This window comes from Sphaerodactylus townsendi, linkage group LG09 (genome assembly GCF_021028975.2).
Source record: "Sphaerodactylus townsendi isolate TG3544 linkage group LG09, MPM_Stown_v2.3, whole genome shotgun sequence".
Lineage (NCBI taxonomy): Eukaryota > Metazoa > Chordata > Lepidosauria > Squamata > Sphaerodactylidae > Sphaerodactylus > Sphaerodactylus townsendi.
The window spans coordinates 20302349-20325584 of record NC_059433.1 but is presented as its reverse complement, the minus strand read 5'-3'; the positions used below and the strand labels follow the sequence as shown (position 1 = coordinate 20325584).

Below are 23236 nucleotides of genomic sequence, written 5' to 3'. Positions count from 1 at the left end.
CTTCATAGAGGTTCCCCCTCCCCAGACCCTACCCTCTCCAAGGCTCTACTCCCAAACCTCCAGGAATTTGCCAGCCCCAAATTGGCAACTCTAGTACAGCCCTACCACTGGGTGCAACAAGGCAGCATCTCTGTAAGAGAGGTCAGAATGAATCGAAGCTCCAAGGTGTGTTTATCCACGTTCGGGAAGCAAAATAGTCCTACAGTGAAGACTGAGCCATCCTTCTGATCTCAGTCTTGAGGCTTTAAAGCAGGGGTCCCCAAACTACGGCCCGGGGGCCAAATGTGGCCCCCTGAAGGCATTTATCCGGCCCGCCAGGCATGGCAGCGATGGCTCCATTCATGTGCAGTGGGGGCTCGAGGGAGAGGAGGAACCGGCCCCAACGGCTGTTGATTGCAATTACATGATGGCACCCCCAAATCTCCATGAATTTTCTGACCCAGAGTTGGAAACCTTACACATGGCAACGCCTGCTCCGCCCTTCCCTCTCGGCTACTCCATGTGTTGCTCTCAGGCTTTCTGTTCCGCCTCACTCCCATTGGCATCAGCCAGGCTGGTGAATCGCTCGCTGGCTGCTAGGGAGGAAAGAACCCAGGAAGATACCTGATCCTGGGTTAGATGGAATGCTTCATTGGGAAAGTTCTGCTTTTTTTTACAGGGGAAGGTATTCCACAGCCTCCCCAACAATATTTGGAGCCCACCCTGTACTTGACATACTTTGGTCACTGTTCTAAAAATAGACCATGACAGAAAGGCTGAAAGGTGAAATCAAACATTTTACAATCATTTGTGCATAGGAATTTGTTCATAGTTTTTTTTAGTCCGGCCCTCCAACAGTCTGAGGAACAGTGAACTGGCCCCCTGTTTAAAAAGTTTGGGGACCCCTGTTTTAAAGGATCATTTCTGCTTTGCAAGTTTCTTCGGAGGGATCTACGTGTGTGTTGTGCTGTGATTGTTGATGTTTTCAGTGTAGTGGTTATTGCATTGAATCTGCATCGTGATAGAAGTACAGTAGTGTCCCTCATGTTATGCGCTAGAGATTGCCACCTTTGGTTTCCCTGAACGAAACAGGACTTTCACCGGCAGCAGTTTATTGATATAGCAGCTCCCCTTATGTGATGAATGCCTCGTGCAAAAATGCCGCTCATTCGAGAAAACGCTCAGTGGGTGGTTTGGTGGATTCATGCCAGTGTCTGTTGATCTTCTACAAAATAATCATGCTGCTGATAAGGGCATTAGAAGGCTGCAAGGAAAATAACGGCAACCCTCTATATGCACCATGTCAGTTATCTTTGCTTTTTAGATGGAAACAGGTGGGAACGATTCCATGCCGCATTTTCCATCAGCCACACATGGCTGGAAGCATTAATGGTTCCATTAATCTCTTGTCTGTGGTCTTGGAGGAATGCAATGCACATTGTGAGATATCATCCAGGAATGTTTGCGTGGGAAGAAACTTCCTTGATAGCAAAAAAAAACACCAAATCCTATCTTGCAGGTTTAAAAGGCTTAGCATATATTTTCATAATACGGCACTACTGTATCACTTCACAGAAATGGGAGAGATCTCAGAAAGCAAGCACTTTGGAGAGTGAAGGGTTTCCTTTTTTCCCCGTTTCACATACTAATTTTGTTTAAGAGTTGCCAAAATCTTTCCATCAAGACTCCTGTGCCTTTAACAACCTTCCAGGAAGCAAGAAGTCAGAGGAACCATTTCACTTCCTGCTAAAGCACCTATATGGGAAAAGATTCACCTCTTGCCCTTCAGCTTATTATACGGTTACTAACAGAAATGATCTCACATGAGATCCTGATATCCAGAGAGAAGGACTATTTAAAGAAGAGCCATTCAAGTGAAATTTGAAATTTAGTTTGGAAACTATCGTAAGAAAAAACAGTTGTGCTCCTAGAGGAGTAAGGAAAAAGAATACTTTGTACAACAATTATTGGCTTGACAAAGGACTGCCGAAATAAAAACCTACTCTAGAGGTTTTATAGTCTTACCTTATTTTTTTGTATATTTGTGATAGAAAGATAATGTTGAAATAATACTCACCTAGTGAGTTGGAGTACGCACGGGTGTAATATTTGTGAGAGTAATTAACTCAGCAAAGGTGCACAACACAAGCATAGATAAAAGTTATTTAGAAACTGACATAAGAGAGTGAAGAGGAGAGTGTGCGTATCCTAACTACATCACTAGCACACACAGAGAAAGACCAAATGTGCAACTTCCAAGAGAAATGAGGGTAATGCCCCTAGAGGAGCAATCTGGAGACAAACACAGAATGTCACTTAACAGAAGAAAAGGTGCAGACCTCACTAAGTGCCCTCTTGCTGCTTCCTGTGAAATCTTCTCATTTTTGTTCATCTGACATCACCTATTCTGATATTACCGTGTTTCCCCGAATATAAGACAGTGTCTTATATTAATTTTTGCTCCCAAAGATGCGCTATGTCTTATTTTCAGGGGATGTCTTATTTTTCTGTGTTCTGTTCGTCGGGCATGCTTCCAAACACAAACTTTGCTATGTCTTACTTTCGGGGGCTGCCTTATATTTCACACTTCAGCAAAACCTCTACTATGTCTTATTTTTAGGGGATGTCTTATATTCGGGGAAACAGGGTAGTAACAATGATACTCTGGCTAAAATTGCTTGGTGGTTAGTATAACATTAAATGGTGCTGAACTGCCCGTAAACTCTGCCTAGGAAATGAGTCAGTGGCAGCTCTAAGGTCCACAGAGCTAACACGCCATCTTTTCAGCTGGTACATTTATCTACAATAGCAATAATCAATTGAACTAACCCCTCTAGAGAGCCCAGCTTGCTCTCATCCCAAAATAACTTTATCCTCTATCCATGACAATAATTGCACCCCCCCCCCCCGACAACAGACTTGATGGACAATAGTTACATGGATCTATTTGAATCATCAGTTTGTAAATGGGAACTCTTGTTGCATATTACCGAAGAGGTGATGCATGCTATCTGTCTAGGAATGCCAGTCTCCGGGTACTGACCTGGTGAACCCCCTAGGGATTACCACTCATTTTCAGACTACAGGTATCAGTACCCCTGGAGAAAATGTATGCTTTGGAGTGTGGATCCTATGGCATTGTGCCCCACTGAGGTCTTTGTCTTCCTCAGGTTTCACCCCCAAATCTGCAGGAGTTTCCCGACCTGGAACTGGAAAGTCTACGCCCATCCCTTGCTGGTGGCCAGATTGACCTGGCAATCTTATATCTGTCTCATGAATTTGAGTAAAGATAAGTGCCATGATCTTGGCCCACCAGTCACCATTTTAGAGCTGCAATGTACCCCCTGGCAACCAGCAGGGGAGAGGATGGAGTGGGCTTACCAGCCATAAATTGAGCCCTCTGTACGGTTGCTGTCAGACAAAGGCGTATCTGCCAGAGGGACATGGGGTATCACACGCCATCTAATCACATTGGGGGGCGCTGGGCCCGGGCCATGCTCACCTGCTCTGGGCAGTAGACCTGGGCATTTAGCCGGCTCCGGGTGGTAGACTGGGCACTGTCGCCAGCTCCGGGCGGTAGATCTGGGCACTGTCACCAGCTCTGGGTGGTAGACTGGGCATTTAGCCGGCTCCGGGTGGTAGACTGGGCACTGTTGCCAGCTCCGGGTGGTAGATCTGAGCACTGGCTCCGGGTGGTAGACCTGAGGGCCATCACTGGCTCCAGGCAGTAGACCTGGGTGCCGAGGATGGGGCGGAAAATTCAGATTCAGAAAATCCATTTCCCCTAGATACGCCTCTGCTGTCAGAGCATTAACATCACTTCTGGAAGGACACCCCCGCCAATCAACTGTGAGTTTCCTTCTGACCATTAGGTAGCAGCAAACTTGTCCAGTGGCTATAGGGAGCTGCTTGATGCAAACTGAACATATCAGCAAACAGTCTGATTGTGTCTAACACAGATGCTGAAATTTCAGACAAGATTGCTGAAAATTTCACGGTATCCCTATTTCCTTGTTTCTTTCTCTAGTATTCTGAACATCAATGAGTTAAGACTCATTGCCTCAGATAACTGCTGTCCTGTTTTCCTTGGAAGGAGTACTGGATAAAAATATATAGACAGGCATGAGAAATGGGCTTTTGGCACAGTGGACTTTCTTGTCTCAGGCAAATGTCTAGATGGAAAAGTAGAATGCGCCCCTTTGTTTGCAGTGGAAGTGCCAACTGGCATAATGCTTCAGGCTGTCACAGTTTAAATAACTTCTTGAAAAGATGCCCATTTGATTTCTGGGCTGAAGAGCTCCAATCGTAGGCCTCCATGGTACTTCCCAATTTAAAAAATTCATCTCAAAAGCAAGCTGCTGTAATTAGCTGTCAAACCCTCCAGACGTTTGAAGTTTAAGCGGATGCACTTGTGGCCTGTAAGAAAGGACGGCCGAGCTGAGGAACTGACTTCACAGCTGAACTAATCTTAGACTCTGACTGAGGTATATCTCACAGTCATCCTTCAACCAGTGACTGTAGTTGAAGGATGTTTCAGTGGAGTGCCTGGTTTCCAGAACTTACCTTTCACGCCCTCTCTGAAAAGTCTTCTGCTTCTGTTAATACAAATGTCTACTGACTTGAGGAAAAGGGGAGACTAAAAATGCATAAATATTGCTTCAACCCTCTTGAGACAATACCCCCACCCTCACCTCATGGAAAAACTTGTAGGATTAAGAATGAAACAATGAAATATAAAAGAATTTTTTTCAAAAATCTGTCAAAGCATAAGTCTTTGGTCGTTTCCCCACTTACCATCTGCTGCGCGCTACTCTTGCCAAGTAGCGCGGGGTCCCGCGGCACTCCCCACTACAGGGGCAGCGACAACGCAGCCGCCCCGACGCTGCCACTCTCGCGCCCCCTCAGCGCGCGTCATTCCTGGCGCTCCTCAAAATGGCGCCTTTTGATGATGTGGAAGCCCAGGAGCGCGCCAGAAATGACACGCGCTGAGAGTAGCGCGCAGCAAAGGGCGGTTTAATGGTAAGTGGGGAAATGACCAAAGTTGGCTGTGAATGGATTTTATATATGAGTAGGATTGCCCACGGTAGCCAGATCTCATGAGATCTTAGGAGCTAAACAGGGTTGTCCCTTGTTAGTATTTGGATCATGGGAGAACAGCAAAGAAGTCCAGGGTTTGTGATGCAGAGGCAGGCAATGGTAGATTGTCTCTGAACGTCTCTTGCCTTCAAAACCTGTGGGGGTCTTCTGAAGTTAGCTGTAACTTGATGGCAAAGGAAGTACATTGGCTCATCTTTTGACAGGTTCTCGACGTGTTGAGAGACGTCACAAAATGCACACTCTTGTTGAGGAAAGTCAAGTTTCCGGGATGGAGGGAACCTCATATCCACACCCTCATTTAGATTTATCCCTCAAATGACTGTTGTTCACTATAGGGAAAATATCTAGGGCTCCTTGAGGTAAGGCATCCATAGACACTCTTTGCCTATGATTAACCAATTGTTATTAAAGATTAAAACTGCACCTTATTTCATGGCAAACTGGCAGTCCAGAAGGATACCATTATCCATAACGGGTTGCAGTTGTTTTAACGGGTTGACGTCATTATAAAGGAACCTATTTTCCTCTTTCCCATTCACGTGTGTGCTGTTCAGGCAGGGATTGGAGCCCATGGAAACAATCCAGATTGCTTTCGTAATGCATGGAGTCGCTTCTCTCTTTATATGTGCAGAAATGGAGAGATAATAAGATACCTACAAAAGAGGACTGGATTCTGAAAGTTACAAAATATTCAGAAATGGTGAAACTGATGGCATTATTGAGACAAACATTTTTCTAGAGAACTGAAAACCTTTTATGAGATATCTTTGGAAAACCTATTCAAATAGAGAAGTAGTGGTAGGGTTTGAAAGCTAAAGAAAACAGTAGATTGTAAACATTAAGAAATAACTATTGAATTAATGTTTTAATTATACATGCACGAACCTACAGATAACTTTTAATCAAAGATGAGGTACAGGGAAGCCAATATGTGATATATAGTGGGCTGTGTTTTCTTTAGGTTTGTTTGTTTTGTACGTATTTGTACGTGGCTGCTCTCGACCACAGCTCTCCTTGCTCCCCCAAAGTGTTCACGAAGTTTGGACAGAAAAAGACACTTCATTCTGTTGAAGGGGAATGGCTCATTGCTTCCTTCTTGGATCCGCTTTCTGGAATGCTGCACACACAAGCACCAACTCTAAACACCACGTCCTTAAAAGTAGTCCAAAGTTTATTCAAGGAGATATGTCAAATCTCCCCATCCAGCAAAAAGATAACAGTTAAAAACAATTAAAAGAACGTGCCAAAGGAAAATTATAACAGAATCAAACCATGCCTTAAACAAGGCACCAACCAAGGCAGAAAATAAATTAAAAATTATATTGTAAATAAAAAATAAAATAAAAATTGTATATTTTTAAAAGAATCTAAAAAGAGAAGAAAGGAATAAAAATATTTTAAATAAGTAACAGATCAGCCATAAACTTATTTGGTGTTTCTCATGAGTATGAGAATTATGATAACACTGGTCTATCTTGCAGGACTGTTACAAATAAAATCTCTGTGATTTACAGTTCCACTGTAAGCAGAGTTAACATCCTTCTAAACCCACTGATTTCAGTGGACTTGGAAAAGTATAACCCTGCTTAGGATTGCATTACTGGTACGATGATCATTATGACTACAACCAGTAGATCATAATATACTGGGAGAAATGTTTCCTGATCTCTGCACAGCAAGAAGGAAATGTTTTCAAAACGTTTTAAGAAAAAAGATTGCTAGTTTAGTGTCTCCAAATAAAAATGTTTTGAGGCTGGAAGAAAGGGTTTTCAAAACATTTTTGGGGAGAAGCTGTGCAGAACTCCTGCAGGAAACGTTTTATTTTCCGACCTCCGTGAACTGTGAGAATGGTGGCAGCGAGCCCTTCACGGATCTTAGAAGCTTGGAAAAGGCCCTTTTTCACTCCTCACAAGGGCCTGCCCCATATGTCACAGTCACCCCCCCTCCATCTAACTAACTTGGGAATTTAAAGTAATAAATCATGAAGGACTGTTCTTTTCCACAATCTCATGAATGAACGAAACTTCCTTACACTGAGTCAGACCACTAATCAGCATTGTCTACTCCAGGGGTCTGCAACCTCCATATGTTCATGGACTACAATTCCCATCAGCCCCTGCTCTGACAAGCAGCAGCTGTCCTCCAGAGGTCTTTCACTTCAAGTCCTATTCGACTGTTTTAGCAAGAGATGCTTCAGACCTGGGATCTTCCGCATGCAAAGAGCCATATTGTGTGGGGGAAAAAAAGTTTTAGATTGAATCGACTTCCCTTTAACACTACAAAGCGCTCCATCAAAGCTCTCTTAACAAGCAGGAAAACGCATCTTGCCCTGATGAATCATTTGGGCGAGAGTCGCATTCGTGGAACAAACCTTGGAAATAGTCTCTCTTTTCAAAACATTGGCACGGGAACAGTAACTAAGTGGCAGACTTGGCAGCGTTAAGCATACTTGCGTGCGATTCAGAAAGCTAATTAAGCTAGGGACGTATCCTTCCGCTCCTCCGCCGGTTCTGTCCTTTATTATCTTTATTATCCTCTTAAAGATGCCCTCGTGCCCAAGCACTTAAAAGAGAAGGACACAATGCAGGACACTTGATATCGACAATTAGGCCTGCTCTTGACTCTGCCGTGGAAATCACACAGCTTGGGTTGGATTGTGCCAAAGATCATGCCTGAAGATCCATGGGTCTGATGCACAGCTTAACTGGGAAATCTGTTCCCAGAGACCGCTGTTCACCTCCACTCTGTTGTGGGTTCCAGCACAGGGTCATCCCATATCGTTCCCGCAGGAATAGAATCAATTCGCCAAAGCACCCCTAAATCAAACCAGAAGGGGGGGGGGCAGGTGGGCCAGCTGGCATGTGCCTATGATTTTGAGGCGGGAGAGGCAGAGGGGACCCTTTGGAAAAGAAGATTGATATTGATATTGTAAAGAGAGTCAAGGGCTCATTCCGCACATGCAGAACAATGCACTTTCAAACTGCTTTCAATGCTCTTTGAAGCTGTGCGGAATGGCAAAATCCACTTGCAAACAGTTGTGAAAGTGGTTTGAAAATGCATTATTGTGCGGAAGGGGCCATGGGGGATCCTTCAGCACACAATATTAAATTTTTTAAAGATTATTCATAATCACAAAAGATTAAGACAGATGAAATATAGATAAATAAATGCAGATAACTGAACCCAATTTATGTTTTTTCCCCCCCAGATCAGTTTTATGGGACAATGAAAAAATACGAGAGTGTACGATACAGAAATCACATGTATTTGGCACTGATTTTTTTAAAAATTAGCAGTTTGAAATGGGGCCTACATTTCCCATCTGACCTGGGTCTGTCCCCCAGTAGTGGACGATCCCCAATACTTTTCCCATCCATTCTGTAGTATGTATGATTTTCTATCTACTAAGAACATTTTATAGTTTTATCCCTTCCTCCTTATTACCCTCACAACAACCCTGTTATGTAGGAAAGAGTGTGTTGCTGGCCAGAGGTCACCAAGCACCATCATAGAACTGAACATGGGTTTCTCAGAACATAGTCCAGCAATTGATCCACAAAGAAGGCTCTGTAAAAAAAAAACGTTTGTGGACTAAAGTCCACCTAGTCAGGCATACACACATGGTCACAGCCTGTGACACTTCTATAGAGCACTCAAAAGTACACAAGACACGTACAGCAGCCTTTCACAAATGGCAGCAAACAGTGATAATACAATATTGTTGTTGTTGTTGTTATTGTTATTATTAAATTTGATAAACCGCCTACCCCCGGAGGGCTCTGGGCAGTGTACAACAGAACAGCAACTAAAAACAATAGTGCACAATAAATAATTAATAAATAATTAAAATTCATAACTCAACTCAATATAAGATAGCAGCATTCTAAACCCAATAAAGATGACACTGATGATACTGATGATGGCGCCCGATCCTAACTACTGCAGGAGCGTAAAAAAGGAAGAGGTTGTCTTAATAGCAGCATTTGGTCACATTAAAGCCACATAGCCATATAATGTGAAAAATTTTCTAATTTAAGATATATTTCAGTAATAAAATAAGTGTGGAAAGTACTGGCAAGTAGCGGTCGACTTACGGTGACCCCAGCAAGGGGTGTTCAAGGTAAGTGAGAGGCAGAGGTGGTTTGCCATTATCTTCCATTGCAGAGCCTTCCTTGGTGGTCTCCTGTCCAAGTAAGGACCTACTTAGCTTCCAAGATCTGACTATACCACGCCACCTTCCCTCTCTTCAGTAATACAAATTGTCTTGATGTACTGAAGGAAAGTTCTGTCTGCTCCGGGACTTTACCCCCATCAATGTTAGAAATATTGGAGAAGCTTCCAGCAAGGATACAGGCAGTGGTGGGATCCAAACATTTTAGTAACAGGTTCCCATGGTGGTGGGATTCAAACTGTGGCATAGCGCTGATGGGGCTGGGCGGGACACGACGGGGGCGTGGCCAGGCATTACGGGGGCGGGGCATTCCTGGGTGGGGCTGTGGCAAGGACGCAGCCGCTGCGCCGGTCCTTGGGCGGGAAACGAATGCACGCAGGCGCAGGCTGCCACGCACACCGGTGCACCTGCTACTAGACTGCTTCAAGTTCTGCGCACTACTGCTGAGAGGAGGGGCATAACTAAGGCAAAAATCACATGGCAAAATCACCAATTAGTAAACCCCTCTTGGCACACACAAATAATTAGTAGCCTACTCTCAGGAACCTGTGAGAACCTGCTAAATCCCACCTCTGGATACAGGTATTCATGTTACTCATATATATCCTTATTCAAAATTTTACCTTGTGTTCTGCCAGTCAGCTAAAACATATTTGCCTTAAATTTGTTAATTTAGCTCGTTTATATGAGACCTGCTTTTTTATTGAATATGTTTCCTCTGTAATAGTAGGAATAATTTGAATCTGTATGTGTTTTGCCCAATATTCATTCTTAAAAAGAGACTTATGCTTTATTTTATATCAATTGATTGGAAAAAGTTCTCTTTTCTGCTGGCATGAGATCAGAGGATGAGACCCCTCATATCATATTGTGCTGAAAGATATGTCTTTCTTGGAGAGTTTATCTGACACAGATCCAATACGGATCTATTTATAGTATTTGTTTGTTTGTTTATTAAGACATTTATATCCTGGCTTTCCTCATGTTCAAGGCTGCTAACAATAACAGTTAAAAACAATTTCCAGTTAAAACCAAAATAAAATAATCCGCACCGGTTGAAGTTAATAAGGAAAACTCTCACAGAACTGAGCAAAGAAGACCCCTACACTGGGTGCTGATTAAGTAATTTTGCCACACTACCATGTGGCTTTATATACCTAGACTGCTTCTAATTATGGAAGTTCCACTTTTAGTTATGCTAACTAATAGTCCTAAGTATTCTCATTCCATGGATTTTAAAAATTGTTTCTAAAGAACTGTTTAAACTAAAAAACCAGTTTCTGACCATTCATTCCATATGTATTGGTTGTGGTGGGTTTTCCGGGCTGTGTGGCCGTGGTCTGGTAGATCTTGTTCCTAACATTTCAGACCACAGCTACACAGCCCGGAAAACCCACCACAACGAGTTGAATCCGGCCGTGAAAGCCTTCAACAATCCATACGTATTGTTAAAAGCTTTCACAACTATACCACGTTTCCCCAAAAATAAGATAGGGTTTTATATTAATTTTTGGTCCAAAAGATGCGTTAGGGCTTATTTTTAGGGGATGTCTTATGATTTTGCATCCCCCACGTGACCAGATCAGCTGCGCTGATGAATCTGTAACTAGGGCTTATTTTTGGAGTAGGGCTTATATTTCAAGCATCCTCCAAAAATCCTGAAAAATCATGCTAGGGCTTATTTTCGGGGTAGATCTCATTTTCTGGGAAACAGGGTCATCAACTAGGTGCTGTGGGGTTTCCAGGTAGTTTTTGCTCCGAATATTTTGTCTGCATCTACACCTGGCTGCGAACATTTTGCTCCTAACATTTTGCTCCCATCTAGGGCTGGCATCTTCAGAGGCACTGTGCCAAAGAGAGAAGCTTATCCCCATATGTTAGTTATGTGCACTCTGTGAACCCAACTCATTTCTTTTACATGCGTTTGGATTTTTTGGGAGGGGAGGTCAGAAGGCATGAGATGAAAAATCAGCAGCTGTCACATGTGTACATTCTTTGTGCAGCTGCATTTATGTTACTGAACTTTGCAAAATATTAACACGATCCTATACATGCTTACTTGGCAATAAGTCTCGCTGAATGTGCGAGAGTAGTGGAAGAGAGGATGAAACCATCAAGTGCATGGAGAAAAATGCTTTCCACTCTGGGTTGCCAATTCTCCAGGTGGCACCTGGAGAATCCCAGTATTAGTTTCTCTCCAGAGTGGAAATTCCCTTGCAGAAAATGGCTGCTGGGGTGTGTGTGTGTGTGTGTGTGTGTGTGTGTGTGTGTGTGTGTGTGTGTGTGTGTGTGTGTGTGTGTGTGTGTGTGTGTGTGTGTGTGTGTGTGTGTGTGTGTGTGTGTGTGAGAGAGAGGGGAATTGAGCTCAGCATTATACCCTGCAGATCCCCCCTCCCCAGACTCGCCCAGCCCCCAAGCTCCAGGCATGTCCCAACCCAGAGCTAGCAACCTGCGCATCTTCCCTGAGGGTGCATTTGCATTGGATGGCACAGACTTCAGTGAGCTAAAACCCCTTCGAGAGGGCACCGCAATAGGCGGGACTGCAGATGTAGCAAAGTTTTTGGCAACAGCTTTATCAACAACTGTGCACTCCTGTGGGATCACCTAATAACCTTTTATTGTTGTTATGGTTAGTCTGGTTGCTGTTTTATCCTATGCCTAATAAAGGTAATGAATGAATAGGATGGGGTCCACTGGAACTTTTCTTCCCTCCAGCAACAGCATTCATTCTGAAGGCCTGACTGACTGACTGACTGACTGATTGATTGATTGATTGATTGATTGGACTCAGGGGCCCCTTCCGCACATGCAGAATAATGCACATTCAATCCACTTTCACAATTGTTTGTTCTGCACAGTAAAATCCAGCTTCAAAGTGCATTAAAAGTGGACTGAACGTGCATTATTCTGCATGTGTGGAAAGGGCCAGGGGTAATTTAGGGATTTTAAAAAATGGGCATCTTATGCTTTGCCATAAAGAGCTCTGGTGGCAAAGACCCCCCTCCCCTGGGGGAAAGTCCCTCGAGCCCATCCCAGGCCAAAAGGCGGGTGGCGAGGCGCCCCCTGCCGGCCGAGGGGGGAGCGTCCCTTCCCCTCCTGCGCGCCTGGCCAGACGGCGTCTGCTGCTGCCTCCCCGATTTCCTCTCCAGCCGGCCCTTATCTCGCCCCGCACGTTGCCTCTCGGTGACTAATAACACAATAACATTGTCTCCGGATAAAATAAAGTCGGGGCTGTTTACTCCACTGCAGGGGAGGGAGGCGGTGCATATAAAAGGAGCAGCGCCGCTGCAGCCCAGCCAGAAGCGCTCGGGCAGCCCCGCCGAGACACGCCGACCACCCCCCGCCTCCTCCTGCCGCCGCTGCTGCTGCCTGGGAGGCTGCCAGGTCCTGGTGCCGCCAGTTCGCAGCCTGTCAAGCCGTCCGAGGGAGCCCCGGGATTTGCCAGGAGAGCCTTTGCGTTGCTTGGAGCGTCGCCATGGACTGCCCGCGGCTCCTGGTGCCCCTGCTGTTGGTGCTGTGCCAGGGGGCCAGTCGGCACACAGGTAAGCCCCGGGACCCGCCGACACCTTCCAGGCTCACTTGCTGCCTCCCCCTCCCAGGAAAGACCCGCGCCCCCTCCCCGCTCGCTCCACCCCGGGCTTCGGTGCAGGCGCGCGCGCTAGGTTGGAACCGCCGGCAGGTAGCTCAGCCCTCCACCTGTCCTGCTCGCGATCCCCGAGGCAGTTGAGGCGGGGGCGTCGGGGCAACGCTACCCCCTGTCCCAGCGACCTCGGTAGGAGCAGGCAACTACTCTGGCTTCACTGGTTTAGGGAGAGCGCCGTCTTCAGGATCACCTGTTGTCGTTTGCAAGGCGCCCCCGTTTGCAAAGTCCCAGTTCTGTCGCTTGCATTCCGGGGGGAGGCTGAGACTTGACTCGGTTGCCCTCCCCCCCTCCCCACACGCCGTTCTTTGCTGGAGGTGTCGCCTCAACTGCTTTCCAGCGGCCGGCTGCAAACTGCCCACCGCCCGGTCCTGGGTACAGGTCGAGGCGCCGAAATTAGCGGATCGCGGCGGGAGTTGGAATCTGTCTCGGGACGGACTGGAAAGGAGGCGTGCAAAGGCGAGGGTGCCATCCGCGAGCCGTTTGAGGAGGATTCCAGGCAGTGGCCTCCTCACCTGCTCTGGAGGGTGCACCTACCTGTGCCTCACTCAGAGTCAGCCGAGTGTCTGACCAGGATCTGACCAGATCAGACAGACAGCTCCGTGGGGACCTTGAGCCGGTCGTTTTCTGGCGCTCGCCCCGATCTCCCTCACAAGGTTGTTGTGAGAACGAAACGGACATAAACAAAATGATGGAAGGGGTGGGATAAAAGGGGAATGAGAGCTACCAGCGGGCATGAATTGCAGGTGGGCTCCAACCAACCAGGAATAGGCTATGAGAAGAACTGGGCGCATACCGGCGTTTGCACAAAACCCCAGCAGAGAGAAACGGCTAGAGTAGACTGTCATGCTGAAGAGCCGGAGTGTCTGCTGAAGTGATCTGGGATCGCACTTCTGTCGGTCTTGCCGGGATCGAGCTCCCATCCATCGAGGACCCCCCCCCCCATCTGACTCTATGCAGAGTATGGGTCTGTCCTCCCTAATCAGGGAAACGGGAGGGGGAGGCAAATTTGGGAGGAGGCTTTCACCTCAACTGTCACCATTAGGGAAGAAGCAAGCCAAGATGCACATGGGTGCCTCCCAAGCAGCTGACTCCCCCCCCCCCCAGGTGGGATTCAGGGGGTTCCAAAGGTTCTGTAGAACCTGTTCTTAAAATTTAAAATATCACTTTTTATATACTTAAAATATTTTTTATTAAGTATTAATATTTTTAATACATAAAATAAAAAAGTGATATTAAAAATATTTTAAAATACTTTTTAACAGTCATTATTTGAATCCCACCACCATCAAAACCTGTTGTTAAAATGTTTGAATCGCAACACTGCGCCACGTGTGTGGTGCGTCATGCATGTGGTTTCTTGCAACCAGGAGGGCTGTCCACGTGGAAGATCTTGGGCGCAATCCTAAACAAGCCTACTTGGAACTAAGTCCCATGGTGTTCACTGGGGCTTTTTCCCAGGAAAGTGTCTTTGGGGTTGCAGCCTGCGGTGCCTTTGTGCAATAATAGACATGCAGCCGTTTGCTTCTCCCGTGCAAGGAGGCCCTGGGAAAGGCAACCTTCACTTGCTGCCTGCCGAGTGCACCTTCCCTCTCCACCAACCCCAGCTAGGTGGCTCCAGGGCACCTCTGGCAGAAAGCACCACTCACAGCTCTTTTCCTTCTTCTCCTTCAGCTGCTTCGGATGCTCAGCTGGGAGCCAGCGACAAGGTCTCCTCCGGCGCCCCCTGGCCTCTGCGCAGGCCCAAGCGCTGCTCCTGTTCCTCTCTGGAAGACAAGGAGTGTGTCTACTTCTGCCACTTGGACATCATCTGGATCAACACGCCAGAGTGAGTGCTGCGGGCTTTCCAGCTGCTTCATTGCCTTACGTTGGCCGTGTGACTTGTTCTTCCTCCCTGAAGACAATATTAGTGTCTCTGTAGCTGACTGGGCTAGTCCTACCTGGTCAGGTAAACCTGCAGGAACAGGGGTTAAAAGAGGACAGTGCAAAGCCTAAAGGCTAAGTTTTATCGTAGCAGAAGAAAAGAATTAGTTCCAGGCATATCAACATGGTGTAGTGGTTAAGAGCATGGGGATTCTAATCTGGAGAACCGGGTTTGATTCTCCACTCCTCCACCTGAGTGGCCGAGGCTTATCTGGTGAACCAGACGTGTTTCCGCCCTCCTACATTCCTGCTGGGTGACCTTGGGCTAGTCACAGTTCTTCGGATTCTTGGGTTTACTTTGTCAATGCATGAAGTGTGGCAGTTGAAGATAATCCTTACTAACATTATGCTATACCATAAAGTGGTCCACAAAAGGATGTTAGGGCCAGGATATACCAAACATTGTGTTGGCAGGGGATGATGGGAACTGTAGTCCATAACATCTGGAGGGCTGCGAGTTTGACACCTGTGAAATTATATATATGAGGATGCTGATTTATTAATAAAAGTCTCCATCTGGCTCTTCCTCCAATAATATTTGAAAGGGGGAGTTGTTTGCTGAGTGCATGGGAACAGTATAAACCTACTAACATTTTGTACTGGGACAGTCCTCAATGGGTATGGGAAAACATGTTCAGTGAGTTCTGTATGTCAAAACTGTTTCACACATCACACAGAGACAAGCCTTGTTTTGTGACTGGGTATGCGTTCAGCCGGGCGTTGTACCATGACTCTCTGATAAGTACACATGTGTGAACTGCAGGCTAGTTTATGCAGGTTTCTCACAGTCACCTGTGAGGAGCGCACTCACAACATGTTAGGTGCTATTCCTAAAAATGTAATATGTGAAGTGGTGTTCAGAGCAACCTTTCATTTGTAGTACTTGCCAAATAATAGTTTATCATTCTTTTTGCTTTGACCAACTTGAGAAGACATATATGAAAAGTTATTAATCATCTATAATCTGTCTCAGATGAAGATGTTAGTACAGTCAGTTGAGGTACAGCAGTTGAGAAAGTTGTATGCTTTTGCATTAGACTATAGTCCCGAATGAATATGAGAATTATAATTCATTGTATATGCGGACTGGATGAAAGAAGCTGGAGTCAATGAGGAGATATGGGAGAAGAGATTACAAAGAATGAACTTACTGCTGTTTGTTTGATAAAATCATGAAGAAAAACAGGGGGGGAGGGGGGAAAGGGGAAAATGTATTGTTTGAAAACAAATGAAGAAGAGTATTAATATAAAATGGAATATTCAAATGATACAATAATTTTTTTTAAAAAGAGAATTATAATTCATTTTTACATGCTGCCTTTGTCAGAACAAAATCTTGTGCATTATTGAACATGGTACTTTGATACTAGAGCATTTATAGTTCATCAAATGACTATCAAACGGATGTGTGGGGGTGTGGGGGGGGGGGGCGGGCGAAGCAGAGCTAGGTAGGCCCTAGGACCCAGGCAGAGCATTCTACAACAAAGAAGGTCTGACATGTTGAATTCTGTGATGGAGGAATATACAATCTGCTAACATCTTTTTGTGAGGCAGACTATAACATAGACAGTTTAATTAGCACCTCAACAAATTATTATCGTGTTGAGGTTATAAGCAAGACAAAGTTTTTAAAATAAACTCTAAATCAATTTTTTCCCCAAAAAACAGGCGGATTGTGCCCTATGGACTCGGGGGTCCTTCTCGAAACAGGCGGTCACTGAAAGACTTAACTGTTGCAAACTTGGAAGAGACTCGTGACAGATGCCAGTGCGCTAACTTAAGAGACAAGAAGTGTAGGAACTTTTGCCAGAATGGAAAACAACCATGGTATGCTTTGTTTTATGGGGCGGGGGGGAGGGTGGCTTATTTTTTGGATTTGCGTCCCTCTTCATTTGTGCTGATTGTAATAATGGATGGATTCAGTCAACATCTTAAATGTTGCTGGAGAGCTTTGACCTACTGTGGCCTGAATTCACTTGCTCCAAAGCCTGAATCAGAGCACAGTGGATAAATGTTGAATTTGTGCCTCACAACTGAGCACAATTGTCCCCTTCTACAACAGTCACTGGGTCACTGTCTGACAGCCTAACCCAGAAGGTGCCAGCATTGTTTTCAAGCTTTGAGCAGTTAGCGTGGGTCATAACAATATGGCTGCTGTGGCAGTGGGACCAATCACAGAACAGCTCCTGTGAGGGTTGGAGCCAATCACAAAATGTTGGCAAGTTCTATGGAGTCTTAGGAGGTTCTAAGTCAAGCAGCCTCTTGTGATGGAGGAAGCTGTTTAACAAATAGATGCTCCCCACAGACACACAAAGTTTCCTCCTGAGCTCTTCTGAAGCAATTCCTGCCCCAGGAAGGTGAAAGAAAACTAGGACTGGTTTTTGGTGTGGGGAAGAGAGATTTTAGGGAAGGAGCAAGTAGGCACCAGAAATCACATTAGAGGGCACCATAGTCCCCTCATAGGGGGATTATTGGTATGGCCTGTTGGGCCAGTGGTTCTCAACCTTACTAATGCCACGACCCCTTAATACAGTTCCTCATGTTGTGGTGACCCCCAACCCTAACATTTATCCATTTTACAGATGGAGAACACTGATGCAGAGAGTCTTAGGTGACCCCTGTGAAAGGGTCGTTCGACCCCCAAAGGGGTCGCAACCCACAGGTTGAGAACCACTGTGTTAGGCTGTTGTGAAGATAAAGTGAATGGGAGAGGGAGAGAAAGATGAGCTTCTGGGAAGGGGAAGATAAACATGTAACTGAAAGAGGGTACTCTGCGTGCAAGGACTGAAACATGTTCTCATAGTTGCATCTAATGTCTTCTTCTAACAGGGCCCAGTCTACAAGACAGAAAGGCTGGAAATCCCTCCATAAAGACAGAGGTTGCAAAGGTCTGACCTGCGTGTACATGCAGCTGACTGACAGCCAGAAAATGAGAAGGTGGGTTGGTGTCTTGCATCCCATAAGGAAGGCTGAATGATGCGAGAATTTGGAACTCCTCTCATATTCATTGCACAGAAGTCAGTAGAAATGTAGCCTGTACCTTTCAGTAAAATCTAGGTGGGATCCACAATCCTTTAACCACTGTTATTCACACAGTGCGTTATATGCCCTGATGTGAATGGCCCGGGCTAGCCTGATCCCGTCAGATCTCGGAAGCTAAGAAAAGTGGGCCCTGGTCAGTATTTGGATGGGAGACCTCCAAGGAATACCTATGCAGAGGACCGCAATGGCAATCCACCTCGGAACTTCTCTTGCCTTGAAAACCCCATGAGGCGTTGACATAGGGTGGCCACAGATGGCACTTTACACACACCTACATTGTGGCCAAGCCAAATGGCATTTCCATCCTAAACCTCCTCACATAAACAAATCCCATGGCTTGAAGGACATGGACAAGTAACCTGTCAGCACCTGTCAGCAGGGAATAAGATCTTGGGTGGCTCAGAGATGAACCCAACTGAATGAACTGACTTTGTGAATAGTTCTGCCGATGTGCAGATAACCATATCAGGCGGTTAGACTGAGTTTTCCCAGCGATATGACCAACACTGAATCTCTCTCTCTCTCTCTCTCTCTCTCTCTCTCTCTCTCTCTCTCTCTCTCTCTCTCTCTCTCTCTCTCTCTATCTATCTATCTATCTATCTATCTATCTATCTATCTATCTATCTATAGATATAGATATATTTAAAAAACCTCTTTCTCTGTAATAAATTGGCAACTTAATTGCATATCGGTCCTGTTGAGCTTTGCAGTGTGGGATTTAATTCATTTTATTTGTTTGTTAAAAACATTTCTATGCTGCCTTCTCACCCAGTATGGGGTTCCCAAGGTAGTAAACACCACAACATTAAAAACTGTTCTACAGTAGGGTACTCAAGATGTTCAGAGGTATATAAATAAATAACAAGTTTTGCAAGATGCTAAACTCCTTAACGAGAGAGCTCTGCTATACTACTGGAAACAGCAGTATTGCTGATGTGACAGGAATTCTGCTTTTACACAAATAAAAATGCATACAACTGTAGGTGTGTCATAGTACTGAAACTGTCTTAATTAAAAGGAGATACAAATTAGGTAGGTTAGAAGGATTGTTAATTTTTTTTGCTGAACTGCCTGTTTAATGGCAGCCTAAGACACCAGAATTTTTAGCATGTCATCTTTAATCAAATCTGTCTCCATAGCAGAAGAAAAACAATAAAATTAACTTAAATTTACTCAATGTACCACATCCTATGTGCACTGCACAAAACCTTTTCTACAGTGGGAAAGCAGGAAAATTATACAGATTAAGTGGGATTACAAATGATAATATTTGCATCAATGAAATATCCAATTAATGACATGATTACATATGAACAAGGATAACAGAGGACATATGTTGGGTTTAACGTATACATACACACAGATTATCTCGTAACGTATTTGATTATTTTCGTGTTTCTGCAGATTAGAGGCCGTGGCTAACAAGATCAAAACGTCCTTTAATGCTGCCAAACTGAAGAGCAGGTTGCACAAACGAAAACAGCTGAAGCATAACCGAACATATAAGAAGCAAAATGTTTGGGAAAGCCTAAAGATGACGTCTTAGTGGAAAGATCACCATCGCTAATCTTTGAGGAATCACAAATTACTGACAAAACATTGCTGAAGCTCTGTTTTGACTTCTTGAGATTCCACTCCAAGAGAAGACCGTCGAGGAATGTTGTTCTAAATATTAACTCTCAAAAGGTAGAGGAGGACCCAAACGATATCTTCCATTTGATTGGGAGACATCAAAAGCCTGGAATGCTGGCTGCCATCCTTTTGGAATCCAGTTGGACCGGTTGGGTTGAAGAATGTCCCTTAGTGGACTCCTCTCCCACTCCCCAGAAACTGCTGGAGGAAGAAGGGATTCGTTTTGCTCCCAGTTTTGAAGAGCGGGTGAAACTGAAGCAGTGTTCTCATGTTACTGGGCCAACTTCAGATCTGGAGAAGTCACAATTATAATGAACCCATATTGTGATTAAGATCTTAAACTGGGAGTTCTGGGTTTTAGAAAGAGGACATTTGTGCTTCACAAGTCAATACATTGTGTTACGTGGATCAGAACACATCTCATACCTAACGGGTCTACCTCACATACTGTATGTTGCACTCCTGCCAAAGTACTGTGTCAGCTTTTTTTTTTGGTGGGGGGGTCTGCAACTTCTTTTTTTTAACAGGTAAAAAAAAGCCTTTTTGCATAGTCAAGGCTATGGATCATACTCCAAATACTGAAAGGAGACTGATACCAGTGGCCCTATTCCAAATGCAATCTAATTTCTTGGAAGGAACTCCCATGGCCATTCAATGGATGTAACTTTTGATAGGTGTGTATGGGTTGGAAGTGTGAAAGTATCTACCTGAAGCGGGTGCAGCCTTTCTCAAGACATCTCAACTTCAATAGCTACTGCAGGAAGATCTATGAGAATGTTTAGTGTCATGTACAGATTCTGATAGCCAAAATTGCCATAAGAGGTCGTGTTACATGAATTGCAGGCGAGGTTGGTTTTCAATTTCTTGTTAGAAGAAGGCCAATGGATGGTTTTCACATAGATAAAAAGGCCAACATTGAGTGTCTGTTCATAGCACTGAATTTATCTTTGTATGATGTGCTTGTTTTTTTAAACTATCGATATTTATATTTGTAGAATTGTCATTATATTTACCATGTAAAATGACCATTGAAGCAGGCCATATTGGTCTATGCAGTATGCCTTATGTATTTCTGTATGAAATTGGGGGAAATGTCTTATGCCTGTTAAGGTAAACGTACTAGAAATAAATATTTGAAATTACTGCATTGGTCTTTTGATAAAGGTCTTTTCGTTATTGGCAACAGGGTAAGGAAGACAGCGTCAGACTCAGAAGGCAGGGAAATAATTGTATATTGATTGTCACCCTTGTCCTCATTTCATTCCAACGGCAAAACGTCTGCAACGGTATTGAGTTCTCTCCCAAAAACAGTCATCTTACAAACAATTGCATGATTTGTTACAGTTTTTTCACTCACCTATGACATTTTGTGTACATATGGGCCTTAAACGTGCTGGGTTGGATCGTGACCAAATTTTCTGCAAAGGGGTTGGATAATTTCTACCAGTTCTGCAGAGTCCTGCCTCTCATGCTGTCACTAAGATCCCTTCCTCACATGCAGAATAATGCACATTCAAGTCCCCTTTCACAATTGTGTGAAAGTGGATTTTGCTATTCCGCACAGTAAAATCCAGCTTCGAGGTGCATTGAAAGTGGATTAAAAGTGCATTATTCTGCATGTGCTGGAGGGGCCAAAAAGTCCCTGCCCCCACTACCCCTCCGTGATTTACATTTTGGGAAGATTACTGGGTTGCAGCAGAAAGAGGAAAGCAGGAACTGTCTGTTCTACTGACGTGAGTGGATAATTTAATCTGGCTCCAACACAGTGATTACTGCAAAAGTCAGAAAAGTGGTCATTTAAAGGTAAAAAGGGCCTCCTGTGTACAGGTCATTACTGATCCATTGGGTGACGTCGCAGCACAACATTTCCTCAGCAGACTGTGGCCCTTAACACATGCAGTGCTTACCCCGCGAATGTCAGCTTTGCAGGTGGTTATCCCTGCTTTTTTTGTTTAAACGAAATTCTCCTGCTACAAAGGGCGATTTCCCACTGGCGATTAATACTGGGATAGTCACCCGAAATATCCAGGTTTCGTGATCTTCCCACTGCCGAACCGCAGAACACAGATCCATCCCGTTTCTGGCGCTCCCCCACCCCCATCACTGGATTTTCCTGGACCTGCTTGTATATGCACCTTTTTGAAAAAAACACTCCAATGGGAGTTAATAGGAGATGAGGGCTACACATTTGAGGGTCCATTACTTTGTCCCCCATGAACCAAACTTCACCAAACCTGGGTGGTATCATCAGGAGGGTCTCCTAAAGATACTCTGAAATTTTGGTGCTGCTAGCTTAGCAATGGTACCCCTGACAGCAGGCACCCCCCTCCCCCAGGGGGTAGGGCTAGACGTCTTCACTAGAAACATGCTGCAGTGAGGATGTTGGAACCTGGATAAAAAGGTGCCGATTCTTTTGAAACTTGGTTGTATCTAGATTAAATTTTCAGTGGGAATTCAGCCAAAGTGTCCTCAGCCAAGGCAATCCGCCATTTTACCAACTCATTCACTCCATGCATTCTGCAGCCTTGTGTGTGTGTGCATGTGCTTGAGTCTAGCAAAATTTTGCTAGACCATGTAAATTTCACATAGATTTCACCAATCTGCTACTCCAGCAATAGACTGGCAGTGCTGAAATGAAAAGGTAGCTCTTCCAATGGGTCTGAATGATAGCCCCAAAGAGTGGGAGGAACAGCTATTGGGTGGGCAGGGGAAGGCGGGAAGAAGCAAGAACCTGATCCAAGCCGAAGGCATTCCGCCCCTCTTTGTTTTCCTTGCAAAGAGAGAGGCAAAGTCATGCTTTCAGAGGTTTCCGAAAAATGTCGATTCTCTGATCCAAGGCACAGTGAGTTCAAGGGAGTGGGAAACATGTACGTTAGGGAGAATACAACACACAGGGAATGCACACTCAAGGAGACACCGAGTGCATAGATGCCCTTTGTTTATGGGGTGCTTTACCATTGCCTTCCCCAGTCATTGACACTTTACCCTCAGCAAGCTGGGATCTCATTTTACTAACTTCAGAAAGATGAACTGAATGTCCATATATCCAATGCTCAACATGGCCCCATCTGAGGATATTTAAATCCAGAGACTGGAGCCATGAGCAAAACAGAGATCTTTCTACAAACCAAAGAAAAGCTTCAGGTTTTGCAGAAAAATCTGAAATCTCCAACAAACAAAGCCCCCCCTCACAACAACACGAGCAGTGTCTGCAGCTTTTAAGAAACAAATTCCAAGCAACCAACATCAGTATTGCCGGCTGGCTCCAGCAGCCCCAGGATCAAAACTGGGTGTAAACAACCATTTGCCACCTGCTGAGATTTGCCAGCGGCCTCACTCTCAATTTCAGCTTTTGCAAATGAAGATGGGAGTTTCTCAGCTCTCCGACTGCCTACCTTCCCTTCCCTTCACAATTTGATTCCTGCACACAGTATGATCTGAAGCACATGACGCCCGTCCTTTCTGCCCAGCCAATCAGAAGCCTCACTGGGCAAACGCTCCACCTAGCCCCACTCACTACCTAAAAGCATTTAATGGGCACCAGGAAAGGTGTTGGTGCCCATGGGCACCATGTTGGGAAATCCTACCATGTTATGTCGTGTAGGCTTTGTAAACTTTGTCAGAACTTTAAAATAACTTTGTTTTTCCAATAACAAACCAATATGTTGATATTTTCTATTATTTCTTCGAAGCTTAAGAATAACAATTGTCGTATGTTAGTCACAGCTTTGAGATCTGCCCTGAATTCTTAG

At 44.9% G+C, this 23236-nt stretch overlaps 1 protein-coding gene across 1 annotated transcript; it reads left to right on the top strand.

The window, feature by feature from the left end:
• Nucleotides 1-12454: 12454 nt before the first annotated feature.
• EDN1 (endothelin 1) lies at nucleotides 12455-20621 on the top strand. The gene is made up of 5 exons (XM_048508053.1): nucleotides 12455-12789; nucleotides 14562-14715; nucleotides 16479-16637; nucleotides 17640-17747; nucleotides 19257-20621. Exons 1-5 carry the CDS (start codon nucleotides 12723-12725, stop codon nucleotides 19396-19398), a joined length of 630 nt encoding a protein of 209 aa, XP_048364010.1. The 5' UTR covers nucleotides 12455-12722; the 3' UTR covers nucleotides 19399-20621.
• Nucleotides 20622-23236: the final 2615 nt, after the last annotated feature.

Coding starts and splice junctions, on each gene's coding strand:
- EDN1 (XM_048508053.1), top strand. CDS start 12,723: ATGGACTGCCCGCGGCTCCTGGTGCCCCTGCTGTTGGTGCTGTGCCAG. Junction 14,716..16,478: donor ATCTGGATCAACACGCCAGA/GTGAGTGCTGCG, acceptor CCCAAAAAACAG/GCGGATTGTGCCCTATGGAC. Junction 17,748..19,256: donor GACAGCCAGAAAATGAGAAG/GTGGGTTGGTGT, acceptor GTGTTTCTGCAG/ATTAGAGGCCGTGGCTAACA.